The sequence below is a fragment of the Opisthocomus hoazin genome, chromosome Z (genome assembly GCF_030867145.1).
Source record: "Opisthocomus hoazin isolate bOpiHoa1 chromosome Z, bOpiHoa1.hap1, whole genome shotgun sequence".
In the NCBI taxonomy this organism is placed as follows: Eukaryota; Metazoa; Chordata; class Aves; order Opisthocomiformes; family Opisthocomidae; genus Opisthocomus; species Opisthocomus hoazin.
Genome location: NC_134454.1, coordinates 32,648,817 through 32,666,747, shown reverse-complemented (window position 1 = coordinate 32,666,747; position 17,931 = coordinate 32,648,817). Strand labels below are relative to the sequence as shown.

At 44.5% G+C, this 17,931-nt stretch overlaps 1 protein-coding gene across 2 annotated transcripts in view; it reads left to right on the top strand.

The window, feature by feature from the left end:
* Positions 1 to 15,836, top strand: part of KIAA1958 (KIAA1958 ortholog) — a 75,389-nt gene extending 59,553 nt beyond the window's left edge. For both annotated transcript variants that reach the window (XM_075447186.1, XM_075447187.1), the window contains exon 3: positions 1,819 to 15,836. In XM_075447186.1, coding sequence (XP_075303301.1) covers positions 1,819 to 2,864 — 1,046 coding nt within the window. In that variant the 3' untranslated portion in view covers positions 2,865 to 15,836. The remainder of the gene's footprint in view (positions 1 to 1,818) is intronic.
* Positions 15,837 to 17,931: the final 2,095 nt, after the last annotated feature.

Here is a 17,931-nt window from a genome sequence, read left to right as displayed (position 1 = left end):
GAGGAAATCTCAGTGCTCTGTTGGCAGCATTTTTCATGGCTGCAGAAGCCTCCAAAGGCCTCAGCTGCAGAACCCTGCTTCTCTGTGCTTTGCAGAGGGTTTGAGGACCCCCCTGAACAGGTTTCACTGAGTGCTGTGGATGCAGCAGATGTCTTGCAGTGAAGACACAGGATCTGGTCCCAGGGAAAATAATCTCAGCCCTGTTTCTGACCTGCCAGCAAGTCCTGGGGCAGGTTACTTGCTGTGCCTCTGTCTGCAGCTGTGGTTTGGGCTGAATTCTTTTCAGGGTCACTCTCTAGATGGGTGGAAGGGGAAGCTGCCCAGCTGTGCACCAGCATTTCTGCGCTGCATGAAACATTGCAGGTGGGCTAGAGCCACCTTCCTTCCCCTGCTACCTCCCCCGTTAACAGGCTTAGAGGGAAGAGTGGGCATGAGGAGCAAGCGTCTGAGCACTGCTGCAAAGCATGGGTGTGCTGCATGGCCTGGCATGAGCAGAAGGGCAGTGGGAACTTCACCTGGTCTCATACTACTTTGTGGTGTGGTGTGTATGTTGGGTGAGAAACGCCTGGCAAGTGTTACTATGGCACTGCTGGAAGAACACCAAAATGTATGGGGTTTGCAATGAGACAGAACAAAAAAGAACTTGCTTTTTTTGCCCTCTTCTGCTTAGTAAGTGAAAGAGAGAGAAAAGAATGTTCCATTCACAATTACAGAGAACAGTCAAATCATTGAATTTTTCCTTCTCTGCATTTGCTGTTCATTTTCTGAAACTTTTAAGCTTTGACACATTCATAATGACAGTTCCACCTATGTGCTTGTAAGCTGTATCCTTGTAAAGACAGTTTGCATATGCCATGAAAACATACCTTAAGTATGTTATATACATACCTTAAGTAAATATATACCACTTACATGTAAAAAGCTTATCCTTTTTATGCTCATCTTATGATCAGCCTGAAAATCATCTGTCAGTAATAACCATCGTAGCAGTAGCGTCGGAATATTGTGGTTTGGTATGTCACTGATTCTAAGGACCTTTGTGTATAGCCTTATAGAGCAGTATAAAGTTGTTACCAGAATTTGATTCTCTGCAAGATGAAAAGAAATGGTCACAATTGTACTTCCACTTTCAAGGTGCAGCTTGATTATGTGGAGACTGTATAATCATGTTTTATTTCCATGTCTTCTGATGTGAACATATTAACTATTAATTTTATTCTTGTACATTTGTAAGTTACACATTGCTGTGCAGTAGTTTCACCTGCCAACTCATTTGTTAGGATGTGCTGCATTATTTTTTACTGTACATTTCTGTCTATATTTAGCTCTTTGAAAATGTGTCTGATTAAAGATATTTTTTACTGTCATAAGTAGTTATTTTTGTAGAAAATAATTGGAACCAGTACAACCTCTGGTTTCACAAATGAAGCAATTCAGAATGGGCTTATTACTCGGATTAGGCCCTACACATAGCGTTAGGACCCACAGAAAAACCTTCTACCTTGCATTTGTTCTAAAAAGCAGATTGCCTCCAATCCCACTGTTTTCCACAAATCTCCATGCACAAAACTGTGCCCCAGTGTCATGAGGAGCTCACTTTGCTTTTGTGCCATGCTGTAGTACATCATTTGTGAAACTGAAGTTGGCTTTTCAGTCATGTGACAGGTATGTAATGATGTTTTCCAGTGCTCTTTGTGAAATTGATTTTAATTTTTTTTTCCTTTTTTTTTCCTTTTTAAGGAAATTTGTTTTAGGGAAAAGTGTGTCACACAAACTCACTTCTGCTTTCTTTTGTCTTTCCCCATCTCCCTCCTTCAGACCAAGATGAGAGAGCAGCAGAGCTCAGCAGGGAGCAGAACGAGAAGACCATTCGCAGCACGCAGACGGCTCTCCGCAATTTCCGAGAGTTCCTCATCTCCAAGTACCCCTCTGAGACCAGGGAGATCTATGTCATCCCCTGCAAAGAGCTTGATGCCTACCTTGCTTCCTTCTTTGTGGACGCCAGACAAAAGGATGGGTCTGAATATGAGCCAAACAGTCTGGCCAACTATCAGTGTGGGCTGGAGCGTTATCTCAAAGAGCACAGGTATGGGTACAGTATTACGAGGGATAAGGAGTTCAAGAGGTCCCAGGAAGCTCTAAAGCAAAAGCAGATGGAGCTGAGGTGTAAAGGAAAAGGAAACAAACCACACAAATCCATGAAGCTCACCTTTGCTGATGAGCTTATCCTGCGCAAGAGAGGCTTGTTGAGCAGGTACAATCCTGAAGGGCTGCTGAACCTTGTCTGGCTGAACAACACTAAGGCATTTGGACACTGCACAGGTTTCCATGGGTCCACCCTCAAGTGGGGAGACATCCGGCTACGGGTGACAGAGACTGGCTTGGAGTACCTGGAGTGGATGGGGCCAGACAACGGGGACGTCAACGCCAAGAGCAAGAGGGGTGGGACGGACTCCCGGGTGTACGCGACCCAGCACTCCCCACAGACCTGCCCCGTGCAGGACTACAAGGAGTACGCCCAGAGGAGGCCGCCGGCCATGCGCTATGAGGACGCGCCTTTTTACCTCTCCATCAAACCCGTCGTCAATCTGGCCGCGCTTCACTGGTACAATTGCCAAGCCCTGGGGAAAAACAAGCTTGCCAAGATGGTAAAGACAATGTGCGAGAAAGGCAACATCCCAGGCAGGAAGACCAACTTCAGTGTCTACCAGAGCTGCAGCACCCTCTCAGAAGCGCAGAGCAACCAGCTGGTGCTGATCTGCAATAACTTGAGCCAGCAGGCTGCCCAGTCCATGGCGAGCCACTCCAATACTGGCAACTTCATAGTGTCAGCGTCCTATGACTCTTCCTCTGACACGGCTTGAAAGCTGGATATCGCCTGAACACTGTTTTCTTTTCCTTTTTGTTTCAAGCATTGAATTTGTGCCCAATAATACGCATCAACTGTGATTGTACACTGTCCCCCCATAGCCCTCTCTCCAGTGTTAATTCACTTTATAAAAATATATAAATATATAATATATTTTTCTTTTTACAGATAAGTCAATACAAATAGTTTAGTATTACTAACATGGTATTTATAGTGTTGATACATAAATGAAAGGTACTTATGGGTTATAATATAAATGCAGATTTTAAAAGGACAGAAATGGTTCTCAGGCAACAGAAGATAGACTGGAAATACCATTTTTAACATGCCCACACCAGTGAGTGTAAACCCCTAGGGAGGCTTACGTAGCAGTTCCATTTTAAAGCATTTTTTCAACTTCTTATTTTAACGTGACCTCCCAGAGTGGAGGAGACAAACTTATCACTGGCTGCTGCTTCTTACCTGCTGGCTTATTTTTGATCAGCAAGAGGAAGAAATAAGAGATACATCAATGTAAGTTTATGAAACCATTTACAACAATTTTTGTCTGTTTTTTATTTTGTTTCCTGAGGCTCATTTGTGCCAGATGGGGAAAAAATCCTGAAGTCAGCTAAAGGCGGTTTTTAACTTTTATTTTTGTTGATTATTTTCTGTGATCAAAATGTTGCTGGTCTTCACACTAAAAAGTATTGTTTTCAACAATATGCAAAAGTATAATGGCAAAACCACTGTCATACACATAATTTTAACTGTTTAAACACGGGTTCTTAGTATTTTGTCACTGTGTATACTTAATGTAAAATCTACTGACTTAGAGCCACTCTTTCAGTATTCTGGGGAATGCAACAGTGCAGAAAAATCCACAATCTTATCCCAAACTGTACAGAAAAAAATGTGTCAAATATGTCCTAAGCCATCATTTGAAACCCACAAAAAAATAGCATAGAGAGTGCAATGAGAATTTCGTATTGACTACAGAAAATTAAAAAGCTGGGAAGTTTTAAGTGCTGGAAAAGAAGTTTAAGTCAGCTACGCATAATCTGTTTCCATTGCAAACAATGGAAAATGTGCATGTGAATCTGAAGGCAGAATTTGGTCCTTAAAGCCTTGAAATAATAAGTGTTACTGTTCCAACATTTGACTTTGCAAAGTAATTGTTCTTCTTCTCTAAGTATGAGGAAAGCACTAACAAATTCAGTATTTCAGTGGACAGTTATAGTTCTTGACCTTTAAAATGATGAATGGTACTTCTGAAGTAATTCAGCTTAGTTTATGTTCCTCTAGGACATCCTAGGGCCATGATGAGGCTTTGGACAAGTCAGGTGGGGTGATCTAATGGCCACGGAACCCAATGAAAGGGTCAACCTCAGCTGACTTCCCATGTGTGTTGGATCAAACTGTTACTGAGGGGCTTTTTGTTTTGGTCTGGGTTTTTTGTTGTGTTTCTTTATGTGTTTGTTTGTCTTTATTCCTTCACATTCCTGCCTATCCTTCATATTCTTTAGATCTGCAACGGTGCAGTGTCTTTAATCATCACTAATTCCAAAGAAAGGGTAAAACAAAGGTAGTAGACAGAAATAAAAATAACCCACCTGGCACCATTTAAAACCTGTTTTCTTTGTTGCTAGGATGAAATGTTCCTGTGTGCGAGGGAGGTAGCAGAATGCCTGCACCTCACTTAAGCCTTATTGAAGGTCTGTTTTGGGGATGGGGTAGGTAGCAGATGTGCCGCTGGAAGGTCTAAGAGCACAGATCTCCACAGTAATAAACATCTGTCCTCCCGGAAGCTTTCTGCAGGTGACACAGCCTGGCTCTGATCTCTGTGCTCTGCACATAGCAAGGTTGTACAAAGTCTGGGTTTCCTATGCGCTGGCTGTCCCAGGGTCTTGCATGCCACAGCAGCATGACCACCATACCCGCAGCCTCTGAGTTACTGACCGCTGTCTCTCAGGGCTATGAGGTGGGTGGTCGATTGGCGGGCACAGTCGGTCGTTCCTACTGCAGAGCCATGTTTTTGTGGCTCATGGGGCTTGAGACCAAATCGTGACACTACTGAACTGAGTGCAGGCTATGTCCATGGCTTTCAGTGCCATGGCAAATCGGACTTCTAGGTGAAGGAGAGGGAAGCACACAAAGACTTTAGGTGCAGCCAGCAAAATGGTTGCCTAGCTGCCAGATGAGGCCAGCCATCAGATTGCTGCTTGCATGGCCTTGCCTTTTCACGGCAGTGCTTTTCATGTGACACGGTTAAAAATAGTTCTGCAAGGCCAGTGCTGCTCTCTGTGGGATTTCTTTGCTGTTTCGCACTGAGGACTCATGCAGCTGCTCTTAGTACGTGCTGGAGTGCGGGGGGGTCCTGTGCCAAGGAGCTCCCATGGAGTGCCAGGTGGGAGCTCAACTGTGAGGCCAACCTCTAGGAACATCTTTGATCTCTGTTTCTCCCCAGTTGGCACTCATCTCAGCACTTCCCAGTGGCAGCTATTGCAGGACCTCACCTACTTCCCCATCTTGCCTTTCCTGTGCTGCAACATGAGCCTGGGTATCAGCTGGCCTTTGTGGGCAGCAGATCTGTGCTTCCCACCCCTCGTCCACTGCCCAGCCACCCCTCTTTGCTGGGAAGAGCTGCCTTGAGCTTGTAGGGGAAAGAAGCCTCCCCAAGGTGTGACTGTCTCTTGTCTCTCCTCAAGCCCAAAGAGGCAGGAAACCAGACCTTATAACCAGATTGCTTCTCACACTATTATCAGGCTCACAGCTTGGCAATGGTTCACATCTCTGCAGGTACAGCTTAGGCGTGGTGCTTCACAGTGGGGTATTTTGGGTGGGCGATTTAGTGTGGTAATTCCACCATTCTCCTTGTGTCCAAGGAGGCAGATCACTGGCTGCAGATGTGCCGTGATGCAAGCAGGTCTTTGAAGTGCTGCTTCACATCAGTGCTGTAATTCAGCCCCAGCACAGACCTTGGCTCCATTGGCAGGAGCCAAAAATGCTCGGAGTGACCCAGAAGAAAGATGTGCACTCTTGGGTTTTGAGCTGGGAGGTCATAAAAAGCGTTTCCCATGACTTCTTGACTCCACATACTGTTGAGGTTGGTTGTACTAACGTCCAGCCCACATGCTGGGTGAGGCAACGTCTCTGGTACCCTTGGCTTAGCAGGGCACATCAGCAACTCTTGCTTGTCTGGTTGGGGGATAAGAGGTGGAGTAATGTGTGCTTATTGCGAAAGCCTCAGTATTGTAGGGGTGGTTTTGTTCTGCTTTGTGACCTCTCCAGTAACTCCAGCTTCGAGCTGGTGCTGATGGCACATTGCCTGGCAAATTCTGATGGGGCAGCCCCAGATAGACTACTTGTTGAAGCAGTTAAACACTGTGGCCAGAACATGATAGCCAAGTAGTATCATACTCCAAAAATAAATTTAGTAGCTTTGAAGGGCATTTAGCACAACTGTTAGCCAGTCTTTATTTGTCGACAGTTGCAAGGAATTGAGTGACCACAGCTTAATGAATTACCATTTGAATTAAGGCCCTGGGAGGGTTGTTAACCCACTGGGAGGGAGAATTCTGATTTAAACCACTCGTGATTTTGTCTCATGCTGGCGGGAGATAAAATGTCCCTGTCACTGCGGCTCAGCTGAGAGGTGACAACTCAGTTGCTTGTAATTGTCTCCCAGTACTCCGACCGAGGGTGTCCAGCCTCCTCCACCAGCAAGTTACAATCTCACTGCGATGACGTGCAGCTTCCCTGGTGCTCAGACATGGCAGCGTGGCCAGGGGCTAGTGCTGCCAACTCTTACAAGCCTTCCTCTCTGCCTAAGCCAAGGACTGGAGTCTCCTACCGTGGCTCTTGATACCGAGTACCTTTTACCACGACACTAAAAGGGCAGCTGGCGAAACATGGTGCTGCTCCCTTCCAGCACAGCCTGCTGGCTGGAGGTTGGGTGGGTGGCTTACAGTGAGGCACTGCGGGCGCGGGCTGTGCTCCGATGTAAAAGCTGGGCTTTTGCCCCACAGCACAGGCTGTGCTCTCTGTCAGATGGGGGTAGCTGGCTCCGAACTTGGACTGGCTTTTCTCCTTTCTTTTTCCCTTCCTTTTTTCCTGCCACTCACCTTTCTTTGATCTGGTGTTAGACCTCTTCATTGAGTCATTTCGAGTTGCTAGTCCAGCAGAAAATGCAGCAGAAAAAAGGGGGAAATCAGATTACTGAGTTGAATCTGCTCACAGATTGAGGTGCAGAGGCGGTGGGGGAGGCAGAGGAAGGTGTTCCCCTGCCAGTATCACAGTCATTAGCCTGGCTCAGCTGCTGCAGCCTTGGAAACCCAACAAAAGGGTATTGCAGACTGAGACCCTTCTGAATCATTTGCAGGCATATTGGTTGCCTTCAGAACCATCTACTGGCTTTTGGGACATTTGCTCAGTGCTACTAAGAGCAAAATTTGGCCTTGAATGTAAGAAAGAGGCAGATTGCCAAAGTAGAGGCCTGCACACAGTGTGAAGGAGTCTGCACCAATGTTGGCGCTGACTTTCCCACGTGGCCTTCTCACGACACCAAACTGAGAGTCAGACATGGGGATTATACGTGGACATCACGGGACTGATCTGGATGCAGCTGCTCACAGCACCTGCGCTTGGATCTGTTCACGTGATTGCACATTTAGCTGGGCAGAGCTGTGGGCACTTGGACGGCTTAGGCTCTGTTTTAGTAGTCACTCATGCATGTATTTATGATATTGTTGGTTTGCACAATGTATATGTATTCTTGCAGGTAGTTGGAACTGAAGTCTTTGATATCTGGGTGTTGCAAACTGCCTGTTCAATTTTTGAAATGTGTATTTATGCAACAAAATGTATTTTTAAGTGCAGGAGAATGAAATACTGTTATGAACTACGTTGTAGACTAAATTACAAGGGATATCTAAAATAACGCTACATACTTTGTTCATTTCCATAGTGCAATAATTCTATGATGGTAGCATCCAGGCTGTTGACGTATGGACAGTCTAACAACAGAAACAGTGTCTCTGTTGCACATTCTCCTTGGTGAAGAATATAAATGCTTTCGAGCTTGTTTTTGTTTTTAGAAGCTGCTGTGCACTGGTATTCAGCCTACAGCACAGCTGGCCTCTTAGAAGGCTGTGTAGAGAATGAAATGCAAGCAGCACGTTGTACTGTTGTGCATGCTTGTCTCAGATGTTTGTGACCAGATCTTGTTCTGCTGTTTGCGCAAGCGATGTGAGGTGGGAAGATGGGGATCAGGAAGAGCAGATGTTCTGTCCAGATCCTGGGCTGCCCTAAGGTCTGAAACAGCCCTAAAGGAAACTGGGATTCCTGTTGCACTAGGCTTCCTCCCTGTCCAGCTCGTATTTGCCCTTTCTTGTCAGCGTGTCTGAGTACATCCTGTAAGTGCATTGACTCTCCTGAGTAGCACACGTGGTGCGTGGGCTCGTCATTCCTCCTGACAATAAGCTGCAAGTGACTGTGATTGACTGGTCTTCCCCATCCCCGACATCCCTGCTCCTCTCACCATCCCTGATCCTCTAATATTCTCCTGTCCTGGTGTCTGCACTGTGGGGCAAGGGGACTGCTTTGTGCAGGGTGGCTCTTGGCTGAGAGCTCCCTCCCTGCCTACCAAGTGACCTTGTGCTTTGGGGATAATGCGCTCAGGGCAGAACACCCCACGTCGGGTACGTGGGGTTTGTGGGATACTGGATGCGAGCACTCTGGAGGCTTGCATCTCTTGGGCTGGAAGCACTCTCCTTCTCTCTTCTGCTTTTTGTGAGAGAGCTTTCAAATCATGAAATGATATGAAATTCACTCCTGTGTAAAGGACCAGGCCCACATCTGTGTGCTGTTTGTCCTCCCACTAATGTCCTTAAAATGAGACTGACACAACTGGTCCTCCACAGTACATAACTCTTAGGCTTACTCCATCATGGAAATCAGTTCATCTCACGTGGTGCGGGCAGCAGGGCATTGGGACCCCCTGACTCCCTGAACTCCCAGAGGCAGTGTGAATGGGTGGGAAGGAGGAGAGCTTACAGGACACATAAATGTGGCTTGATTTGCCTGAAATGAGCCAATTCATGTCTCTGGGTTAGGGTGGAAAAGGACTTGGCTGTTCACTATGAAACGTGATGGGAAGTGCGTCAGCACTTCCTAAGGAGGGTTCTTTGCTAAAAGTCAGTGTGAAGAGATGGCTGCTTTGCCTGTGGTGAGTTGCTGCACTTGTTTTTAAGAGAGAGGATGTATTTTATTTTCTTTCTGTGCTTTCATGTGTGTGCTGAATCTGCACTCTCAGTGCTGAGGAGGAGTGTGGAGAGAAGGCAGTCCAGCATAAAGTATGGCTATATTCCTAGCCAAAAAACTTGAATTGTACTTTCTGATTGTGGTCCTCATGTGCTGAGCATGCCATGGTGGCCAGGGACAGTGCCATATCAGCTGGTTTCTCCCAGCATATCTGGTGGCTCTGCACAGACCCAGCGTGAGTGTTGCTGCACCACTGTCCAAAAACCGAAAGCCTGGGGGTAGCTTGTCAAGGACATACCTGTCTGCCCTGCGTCTGCGAGCCAAGAAGGGGGAAGACCCTAAGCACAATTTAATGATGGTGCTTTCGCCATGGACAGCGTGTGACGGACACATGAGGCTGCGCCGTATCGCCTCAAGGGCTTTGGAAAGCTAAGGGCCACCAGGGACATCGCTGCTCCACCTCCTTCACAGCAGCGTGACTTCAGCTGGCGATGGAGTTGCCCTTCTGAGGACAAGTCCGGTTTCTTTGAGCCCCCAGCAAGTTGCGTGGTTGCACTGCTGCCAGCTCCCCTTGTGCAAACCAGGTGCCAGCCCCTTCGTCCTCAGTACACTGCCTCTGGCTGAGGCGCTGCGAAGCTCTGCTGAAGTTGTTCTCCAGCAGCACCTTGACCCGTCTCGAAAGCAGCAGAGACGCATTTACAGTGGTGAAATACCGGAAAGGCGAAAAGCCCCACAGCTTAGAGACACCTGTGAGCTTGTTGAAAAGTTTGACACTAGCCATTCACTGGAACTTTCAAAGCAGTGGTGATGTTTGAAGCTTTAATTCCTGTTCTGATGGGTGAAAAAAGTGGTTTGGCACGCAATTTGCTCATTACATGAACTGATGAGTTTTAACATAGTGTCTAGAGTCTCTGTCTCAGCTCAGGAATTTATTTCCTCTGTCTTCTCACTGAAATGGTTAACTTTAGTTGGTCATGCACATGAAATTCTATTTGTTTTATTACACCAATGCCATTAAATGAGCTATCCGTGCATTGGAAATGGACTTACTGTTTCAAAAGGATTAGGATGCTTTTGCCTAATCTTTTACTCTTGTTCTCAGCATTCATTACACAGCAGTCATTAGTATCTGAAAAAATAGTACCTTTTCAGATTTCAGTGTGATCTTTTGTAATTAATAAAAGATTTGTTCACAGTGTTTAACAGACTGGTGAGGTAGGTGCTATCATTGAAATTCAGTGGGATTGACTTTCAGTGGGAATGAGAAGAGGTATTTAACTCTTTCACAATGCTTCAGGAATCCACCTTTGTGTTTTTTGGTTACTGCTGTTTTATAGAGTCCATAAGTGTCAAGAAAATAACAAAACAGCCAAGTGAAGGGAAAAGAATCCAGAAAATGCAAAATGTTTTGGACAAAAATATTGTATTATTCTTACACTAGAAAACAAAACTCTTAGAATTAATTTTACAGATGTTATCTTTGCCAATTCAGCTGTTATTTTTGTGAACAAAGACTATTCTTTAACATTCCTCATGCCTATAATTTGATCTGCTTTCTGAAGGCTGTAATCTTTCCAAGACCGTCCTCCTTACCATTATAGCGTGTTCTCAGCTGGTCTAAACTGGGTGTAGCCATAAGCAGTCCTGGTCTGCCCCACACTGCTCCTTCCCCTCTACTATCACACATTTAATACACTTACTGTACATCAAATTTCCATCCTGAAAACAAGCGAGTGTAGGAGACATACTTCAGCCTCTCTATCTTCAGCAGTGGATGCAAAGTATAGATCCAGAAGGGAAGGCAATAGTAACTGTCTTCAGAATGATTTTGGTAATTTCTCTGTAGGAAGACAAATCTTATCCTAGTGATTCTGAGGCTGAAGGTGCACCAAATGATGACTGCAGAGTAAATGGCTTTGTGGAGGCCTTTGTTTTCTGCGTGGTGCTTATGGTTCAAATCTGCCAAGGTTTGCTTTCTGCAGGAGCTTTCTGTGTGAGCAGCTTGCAGGACTGGGTTCCTCTGTGCAAGGCTGGGTGGTGCTTGGGTGTGAAATGCAGGTGCAGAAATATCCAGAGCATTCAGGGATGTGCAGACAAAACGTGACGTGAAACATCTTAATGAAGTCTGAAAGCTGTCAGGGGAAGAAGTGGTGAGAACCTGGTTTTGCTTCTGTTTATGGCAGTGCCCCCAAGCCAGGTGGTGCTGCTGCTGGAGAGGATTTGGTGCCAGTTCTGCAGAGCACGGTGAGAAATGCATGCCCGTGCCGCTTGCTTCCACCCAGCTCCGGCTGTTAGCTGCACTTAGCTGTAAGTGCATCACTGGCCCTGCTGGGACAAGTGGATCTGAAGTATGCAGGATAGGACATCGTCTGGCCGTAGTTGTGTTGTCAGTGTTTGGGTTTGTCTGCGTGACCCAGCTATCTCGGGGTCATCTTGAGACCTGTCAGGGTAGACCAAATTGTTCAAGATTGGAAGAAAAAGAAATGACATTATATCCAAGTGTGATGAAGATAGTGAAAAGGCAGTGGGGTAGCCTGGCAAACACAATGGAATTTTTTGTCTCTTTTTTTCTAAAGAAGGCAAGCATAATCCTTATCCTTTAATATCCTACTTATTTTACACTGGAATTAGAAAATCTTTTCCATTTGTTTTAATTATCTGCTGCTTTAACTCTGCCTTTGAAAAGAATTTTTGCTATGGCAACCCTTGGTCTCATGGTGAGCAGTGCTAGGGAGAAACAGCTAAAGTAAGGCTTTTATCTTTCCCTGCATGCAATGTTTAATCTTGCTAATCTTTTAATGTGAATGTATTTTCTCTCATTTTGCAGACTGACAAGAGTAGCACTGTTTCTCCCAAAACAGCAGCTGAAAAATATTTTGCTTAAACATAACCAAATTTCTACCTAATAATGTGAATTCTCCTGTGACCAATTCTTTCTCAGTTAAACCTCTCTCTAAGGCTGACTTCCACTCACTGACTTCAAAGACAACTCAACTTTTTTAAGAACAGCTTGTAAAAAAGTAGATTTTGTTAATTCTTGTTTTGTTTTATAAGAAAAAGATTCTCTGTCTTGCCAAATAATAATAACAATAATAATAATAATTCTATGCATTGCGTGATTCAGTGATGTTGCTGTTGAAATTTTGCATGTTTTCTAGATGTTCTGACAGTTGTATGTTTATGTGGTATTTGTAAAAATGCTAACCATTGCTGCTATAATCACCACTGTTGTAGGTAACTGAAAACTGTACTACGAAGCTGTGCCAGTTAGCAGGTTTTTTTGTGTGTCATGGTAAAACTGCATTCTGCTGTTCATTTCCTGTTTTAAGCCAGTATTTAGTGCCTTCTGTAGAAGGAATCAATATGTTGTGGTAGACGGGAGGTGCCAAATTTGTAATAACTTGTTCTGCACAGATGATCACTTACCAGCTTGAAGCTTAAAAAAAAAAGTAAAAAAAAAAAAAAATCTTGAACTCTCCATCTTTTTTTAAAACGTCTTGTCATGAATTTTCATTTGGGAAAAAACCCTTTAGTGGAGCTGAAAAGAAGCCATCTTCCTCACTCCACCTCCTGCAGCAGCAGTCTGCCAACTGTGAATGTGAGGGGTAGGAGGGAGTGCGTAGTACCCAAATGTTCCTGTCGCTAACGGATCCAGGGATTGGCCAGGCGCGTTCAAGTCACTGCAGAGTGTGTTAAAACGCCATTTAATGAAAGTGATCCACTGATTACCATGAGAAACTGTTAGCTCTCCTAACAGTTGTGAGCCTGCTCCTGTAAACAAGTGTCAGCCTGGTCAAGTGGTAGATTCCAGTCCCTGTTCCACCTCCACTGAAGCCACACATCGCTGCCAAATGAGGCTTGGATGAAATTCCAGCCCAATATCTTGGGTCTCGTTCTTACCAACTGCTCTCATGGCAGACAAGCCCTGTTTAACAAAATTCTGACATTGCATTTGCAGTTCCTTTTCCACCCTCTGCTTAGAATCTGGCAGTATAGCAAATAGCATATGCATATGCATTCATTTTGATTTTGATAAGATTTTGACAGGCTGAAATCATACCATACTGTAAACAGACAACAGAAACAGGCAGGAGGGTGATGCAAGATAATAATCTGTCTTGTGCATTTCCCAGCCACCAGGCATGGGCAACTGTACCTAGGCTGTTCTTCAAAATAGTGTTTGTTATGGAAAAAAGGTTAATCATTGGTTTTCCATCTCTGCTGAGAGATGAAAGCCTGTTACATGTCTTGAAAAGACTTTTCAGATCAGAATACCAAGTTGCCAGAAAAACTGTATAATGAGGAAAATAAGAGTGCATTGAATTCATGCTTACAGGTACTAGTCTAAAGCCCTCTCTGTTCCCCAGCAAGACAATTTACAGCCCTTGTGATGTAAAATACTTCCAAAAAAGAAGTTTATGCCAAAATTTTCAACATAGCTGATCCTTTTTGTGATATCCAGGACATTCACAAAAAGCATATTAAAGGAGGAAGCCCAAAACCCACTGAAAATCATCCCATGTAGTAGGTTGCAAGTCAGACCCCCACAAATTGATGAATTTGAAAACCCCAGCTGAAGATCTAAACCTGCCACAGGTGAGAACGATGCTTAGAAGCCTTCTGCAGCACTTCAGTTCCCATCTGCTGGAGGGAACAGGGCTCTCATCAGAAATGTTTGGCCCTTCTATTGTCCTTTAAAAACAGGTAGCTTCTTCAGGCTCCTTCTGCCAGATCAGAAGCCAGCTGAGACCAGTTGCAATGTGTTTCTCCCTTGTTTTGCTTGTCTGGTAGCCATTTACACATGAAGACACGCTTCCACTAGTATGAGTGAGGAGTTTTGACTCCACAGAACTCCTGCCTGTGTGGCCCCAATATTAAATATGCAAGATGGTCATACACAGTCTTACTCCCTGTGTTTCTTCTATTTATAGTTAGATACGAGTCTCCAGTTGCACTAATTGTCTTACCAATTGGTCTTCCTAGCTTCTTCTATGCGTTGGCCCAATTGAAAAAAAATTGCATCAGATTCCTGCAGCACAGCAGCTGTTTTTTCCCCATCTTCTTCTCTTCTGTTGTGAAGCTGGATATATCTGCTTATCTTCAGCTTAGGTTTGTATCAGCAAAACAATCAATATGCGTTGTTTAGCACTTTGAGCGCTGGAAATGCAGTTGTGGGTCTACAGGTCCAGACCTGGCATTAGGGTTTAGCCTGCTGCCTATGGCGTGCAGAGTCTCTAGTGGCATTTGTTTGCTTTTCACCATGTTTCACAGGTTTTGAGACACAAACTAGCTGATACTAATGGTGTGCTGGTTTAGATACCACCTTCCAATCACTGTGATGCCTTCAGTGTACATGTTGTCAGTCCTGTAATTGCTCTTGTAATTCCATTTTGTCTGAAGTGCGTGATGTTGCAGAACAAGCTTTCTTTTTCTTTTTTTTTTTTTTTTTCCCCAGAAAAAACCCATAGCTTAGGCTGTGCTGCTGAAAGGAGCCAGGGGAGAATTATCCATCCAAACCCCAGTGGAATTTGGGGACTTAGTTTTTTTAGACCCTTTTGCAAGCCCCAGCTGTAATCAGCTATTGAAGGCAGATATCCCAGCATGAGCAGCGCTACATATCTTCCACTCAAAATGCAGTTTCCTGTACACAGCGCCTGTTCTTACACAGATTTCTTCCCCCTACTCTTGTGAGATTATATGTACAATGGTTTATTACGGAGGAGTAGTATGTTGATGCATTTTAATGCATGAAGCTTTGCAAATCTAGAATATCTGAGGGGAAGGGAGAGATTACTGGATCATTTTCTGAAAATGTAAGCAAAATTGTCAACTACAGTCCATTTTCAGAGCTACCTATTCAACCCCATTGTCCTCAAATTACCTTCTTTTTGGAGTTGCGTAGTAACCTGAGAAAAACCAAAAAGCCAAAAGACTTCACTGCTGTAAATGAGGAAAGATTTGGTAACCTACTTTGAGCCCAGATCGCCAGCTGGGTTTCCAGGAATGATAATCTTTTTATTTGTCAGCTGGAGAAGTTTTGACCCATATGGGTGCCATATTGCTATTTCTGCAGCATATTTTTAAGAAGCAAACTTCATACAGGTTAAAGTCGTTCACAGGTGAAGACCAATATGGTCAACAAAGTTGTCTGTCACTTCTGCTGGTTGAAAACTGTTTTTTTGTTGTGGGCTGTTTAGTTTTTTTGCTGCAAGACATTCCACTCTAATTAGGATGGAGTAAACAAAATGTATGTTGTACTGCGGTCTGCCACACTTCAGTCAGATGTCTCCTTTAAAAATGCTCATTTAATGTTTGAGTACAAAAGTGCCCTCAATAAGGAGAAAGTAAAACCAAGAGGTTGTGTGTTTTTTTTAATGGTGTCTGACTTTCATCCCTTGCTTAGTTGTCAGATAATGAGGCTTTTGAAAAGAATGGATTCAGTTGTGCGCTAGTTGGAGTATGACATTAACTTCTACTGATCTGCAAATTCCTGAGATATTCTGATCTTTATTGCACTTCAGCTCCATTTGTGTTCCCTTATAATAATCTTTAAGAAGTCTGGTTCTGCTGCATTAGAGATTGATTTCACTGTCCGTACAATGTTTGCTACTATTGTAGTGTGACTTTTTATTTTCATTTTTTACGATTTATATTGGTACAGCCTAAACTCCCAGAATTAAACACCACTTAAAAAATAATCAAGATAGTCATTGATGTCTGTGGTAAGTGCATGCTTTATTCAGAGTATTTTGTCTGTAATTAGGTGTAGCAACCACGTCTCATGTATTAAATAAACTGTCTTCTGCAAAGTTGACTGCTTTCTTGGCATTTCAAAGCATGTTGCATGAAAAAAGCACAGTTCGCTCTCATGCTTTCCAAGTACGAGTGTTAGCATAGCTGGGAAGTTCCCATGGACCTGCGATGCATTTCGATGAGCAGAATGCAAATAGGCTTACCAAGAAATAGTTGCTCTCATACCCTCTTTAACTTCTGGGGTTGTGTTTCAGGAAAACATAGAAACAATTGCTGAAGTCCTTCCCTGCTCAGGAATGTACTTACAATTGAGCCTCACTGGAACCATGTGCTCATTTAATCTCACTTCAGTAGGACTGAAGGCCTAGCTCCCAAGAGCTATTTTGGATTAAAGACATTTTCCTGAGCTTGATCTGGTTACATCAATTCCATGGCACAGTTGGGCTTGAAATTATATATTTTGCACTTAGAATTTCAGCAGTAAGCTCTGCTGTCCACATAGTTTTATTTTAATGTTCATCTAGAATAAAATTAAATGTGCATCCGAGCATATGCATCTTTTAAGACAGTCGCTTGTCAGGTCTGAATTTTCTCAGTCCAACAAGTGTTAAAATTAAAAGACAAGAAAACTAAAGCTAATAAAGCCCCGGTGGTGTGAAAGAGAGCCATACCGCATGGAAAAATCCCTTGAGAGCTCCAACAAAATTCCACTGAGCTGCTGTTCATGGGATGGCAGCTGCATTGGAGATGGTCATTGTCTCAGGTTCTGCCAAAGGAACAGGAGAAAAAGGAAAAAGCCAAATCCCTCAGGGGACTGCCATCCAAGGAATAGCAATGTGTTTGTGTTGGTGTTAGGACATCAGTGAAGGACTGTAAGAGCTGAGTGACTCTGGGTGAGGGACAGAGGAACATGATTTTCACCCGGTGTTCTGGGACTGCATTTCCATCACCTGCAAATTCCGCTAAATAAACCCCTTCTTGCTGCTTGGTGCTAGTGGTGGGACTGTGTGTCGTTGCTATGCACAACAGCACTTAAAAGGCATTGTGTCACAGGTCCTGCCGTGGTCCCAGTGACAAGTGGGAAGAAAAAACAGAGGCCTTTGGATGAAGAGACAGAGAAGTGAGGTGTGGACAGGTGATGGCCAGGGGCTGCCACGGGCTTTCACTGTCTGTTGCAAATGCACAGTGAACCTGTTGGATTAAACTCTGTCTCTTGAGTTAAGCCGCCTTCACGGAGGTTGAAATTAATGTGCTTTCCTTTGGTCTGAAAGTGAGTATGCAGGTGGTGAGTAATGGTTAATGTGGTTAATGCAGGTTCAGCTAAGCAAATTGGTAAAGTTCAGAAACTTGGCTGCTTTCATTTTTCCCTTTGTACACTGATTTAACCCAGATCGCCACTTTAAGAACCGCCATGCTTCCATGGCCTGTGGGATAGCTGCATGCCCTCTCCTCCTCCTCTCGTACCTGAGGATAGCCAGCAGCAGCGTGCACACCTTATGTGCAGTATTGCAGGGTTCAGGCCTTCTGGGTAGCTAGGCGAACAGCACTGAGGAATTTGGCTCGGGAAACCCTGAGTGCTTGCCCGGGATGATCTCACCAATGTGATGGAGCCTCCTGTTTGCCGCTGAATATATCTGAACATTGTGCTCGAGACAGAGTGTCTTGACTGTAACTGATGTAGAAGTCACTCAGGGATGTTACAGCATGTTGCCTCTTCAGATAGTCTTCAGGGACTCACAGAATCACAGAATGGTAGGGGTTGGAAGGGACCTCTGTGGGTCATCTAGTCCAACCCTCCTGCCGAAGCAGGGTCACCCAGAGCAGGCTTCACAGGACCGCGTCCAGGTGGGTTTTGAATATCTCCAGAGAAGGAGACTCCACAACCTCCCTGGGCAGCCTGTGCCAGTGCTCTGTCACCCTCAGAGGGAAGAAGTTCTTCCTCATGTTCAGACGGAACTTCCTATTCTCCAGTTTGTTCCCATTGCCGCTTGTCCTGTCGCTGGGCACCACTAAAAAGAGTCTGGCCCCATCCTCCTGACACCCACCCTTCAGATATTATAAGCATTTAT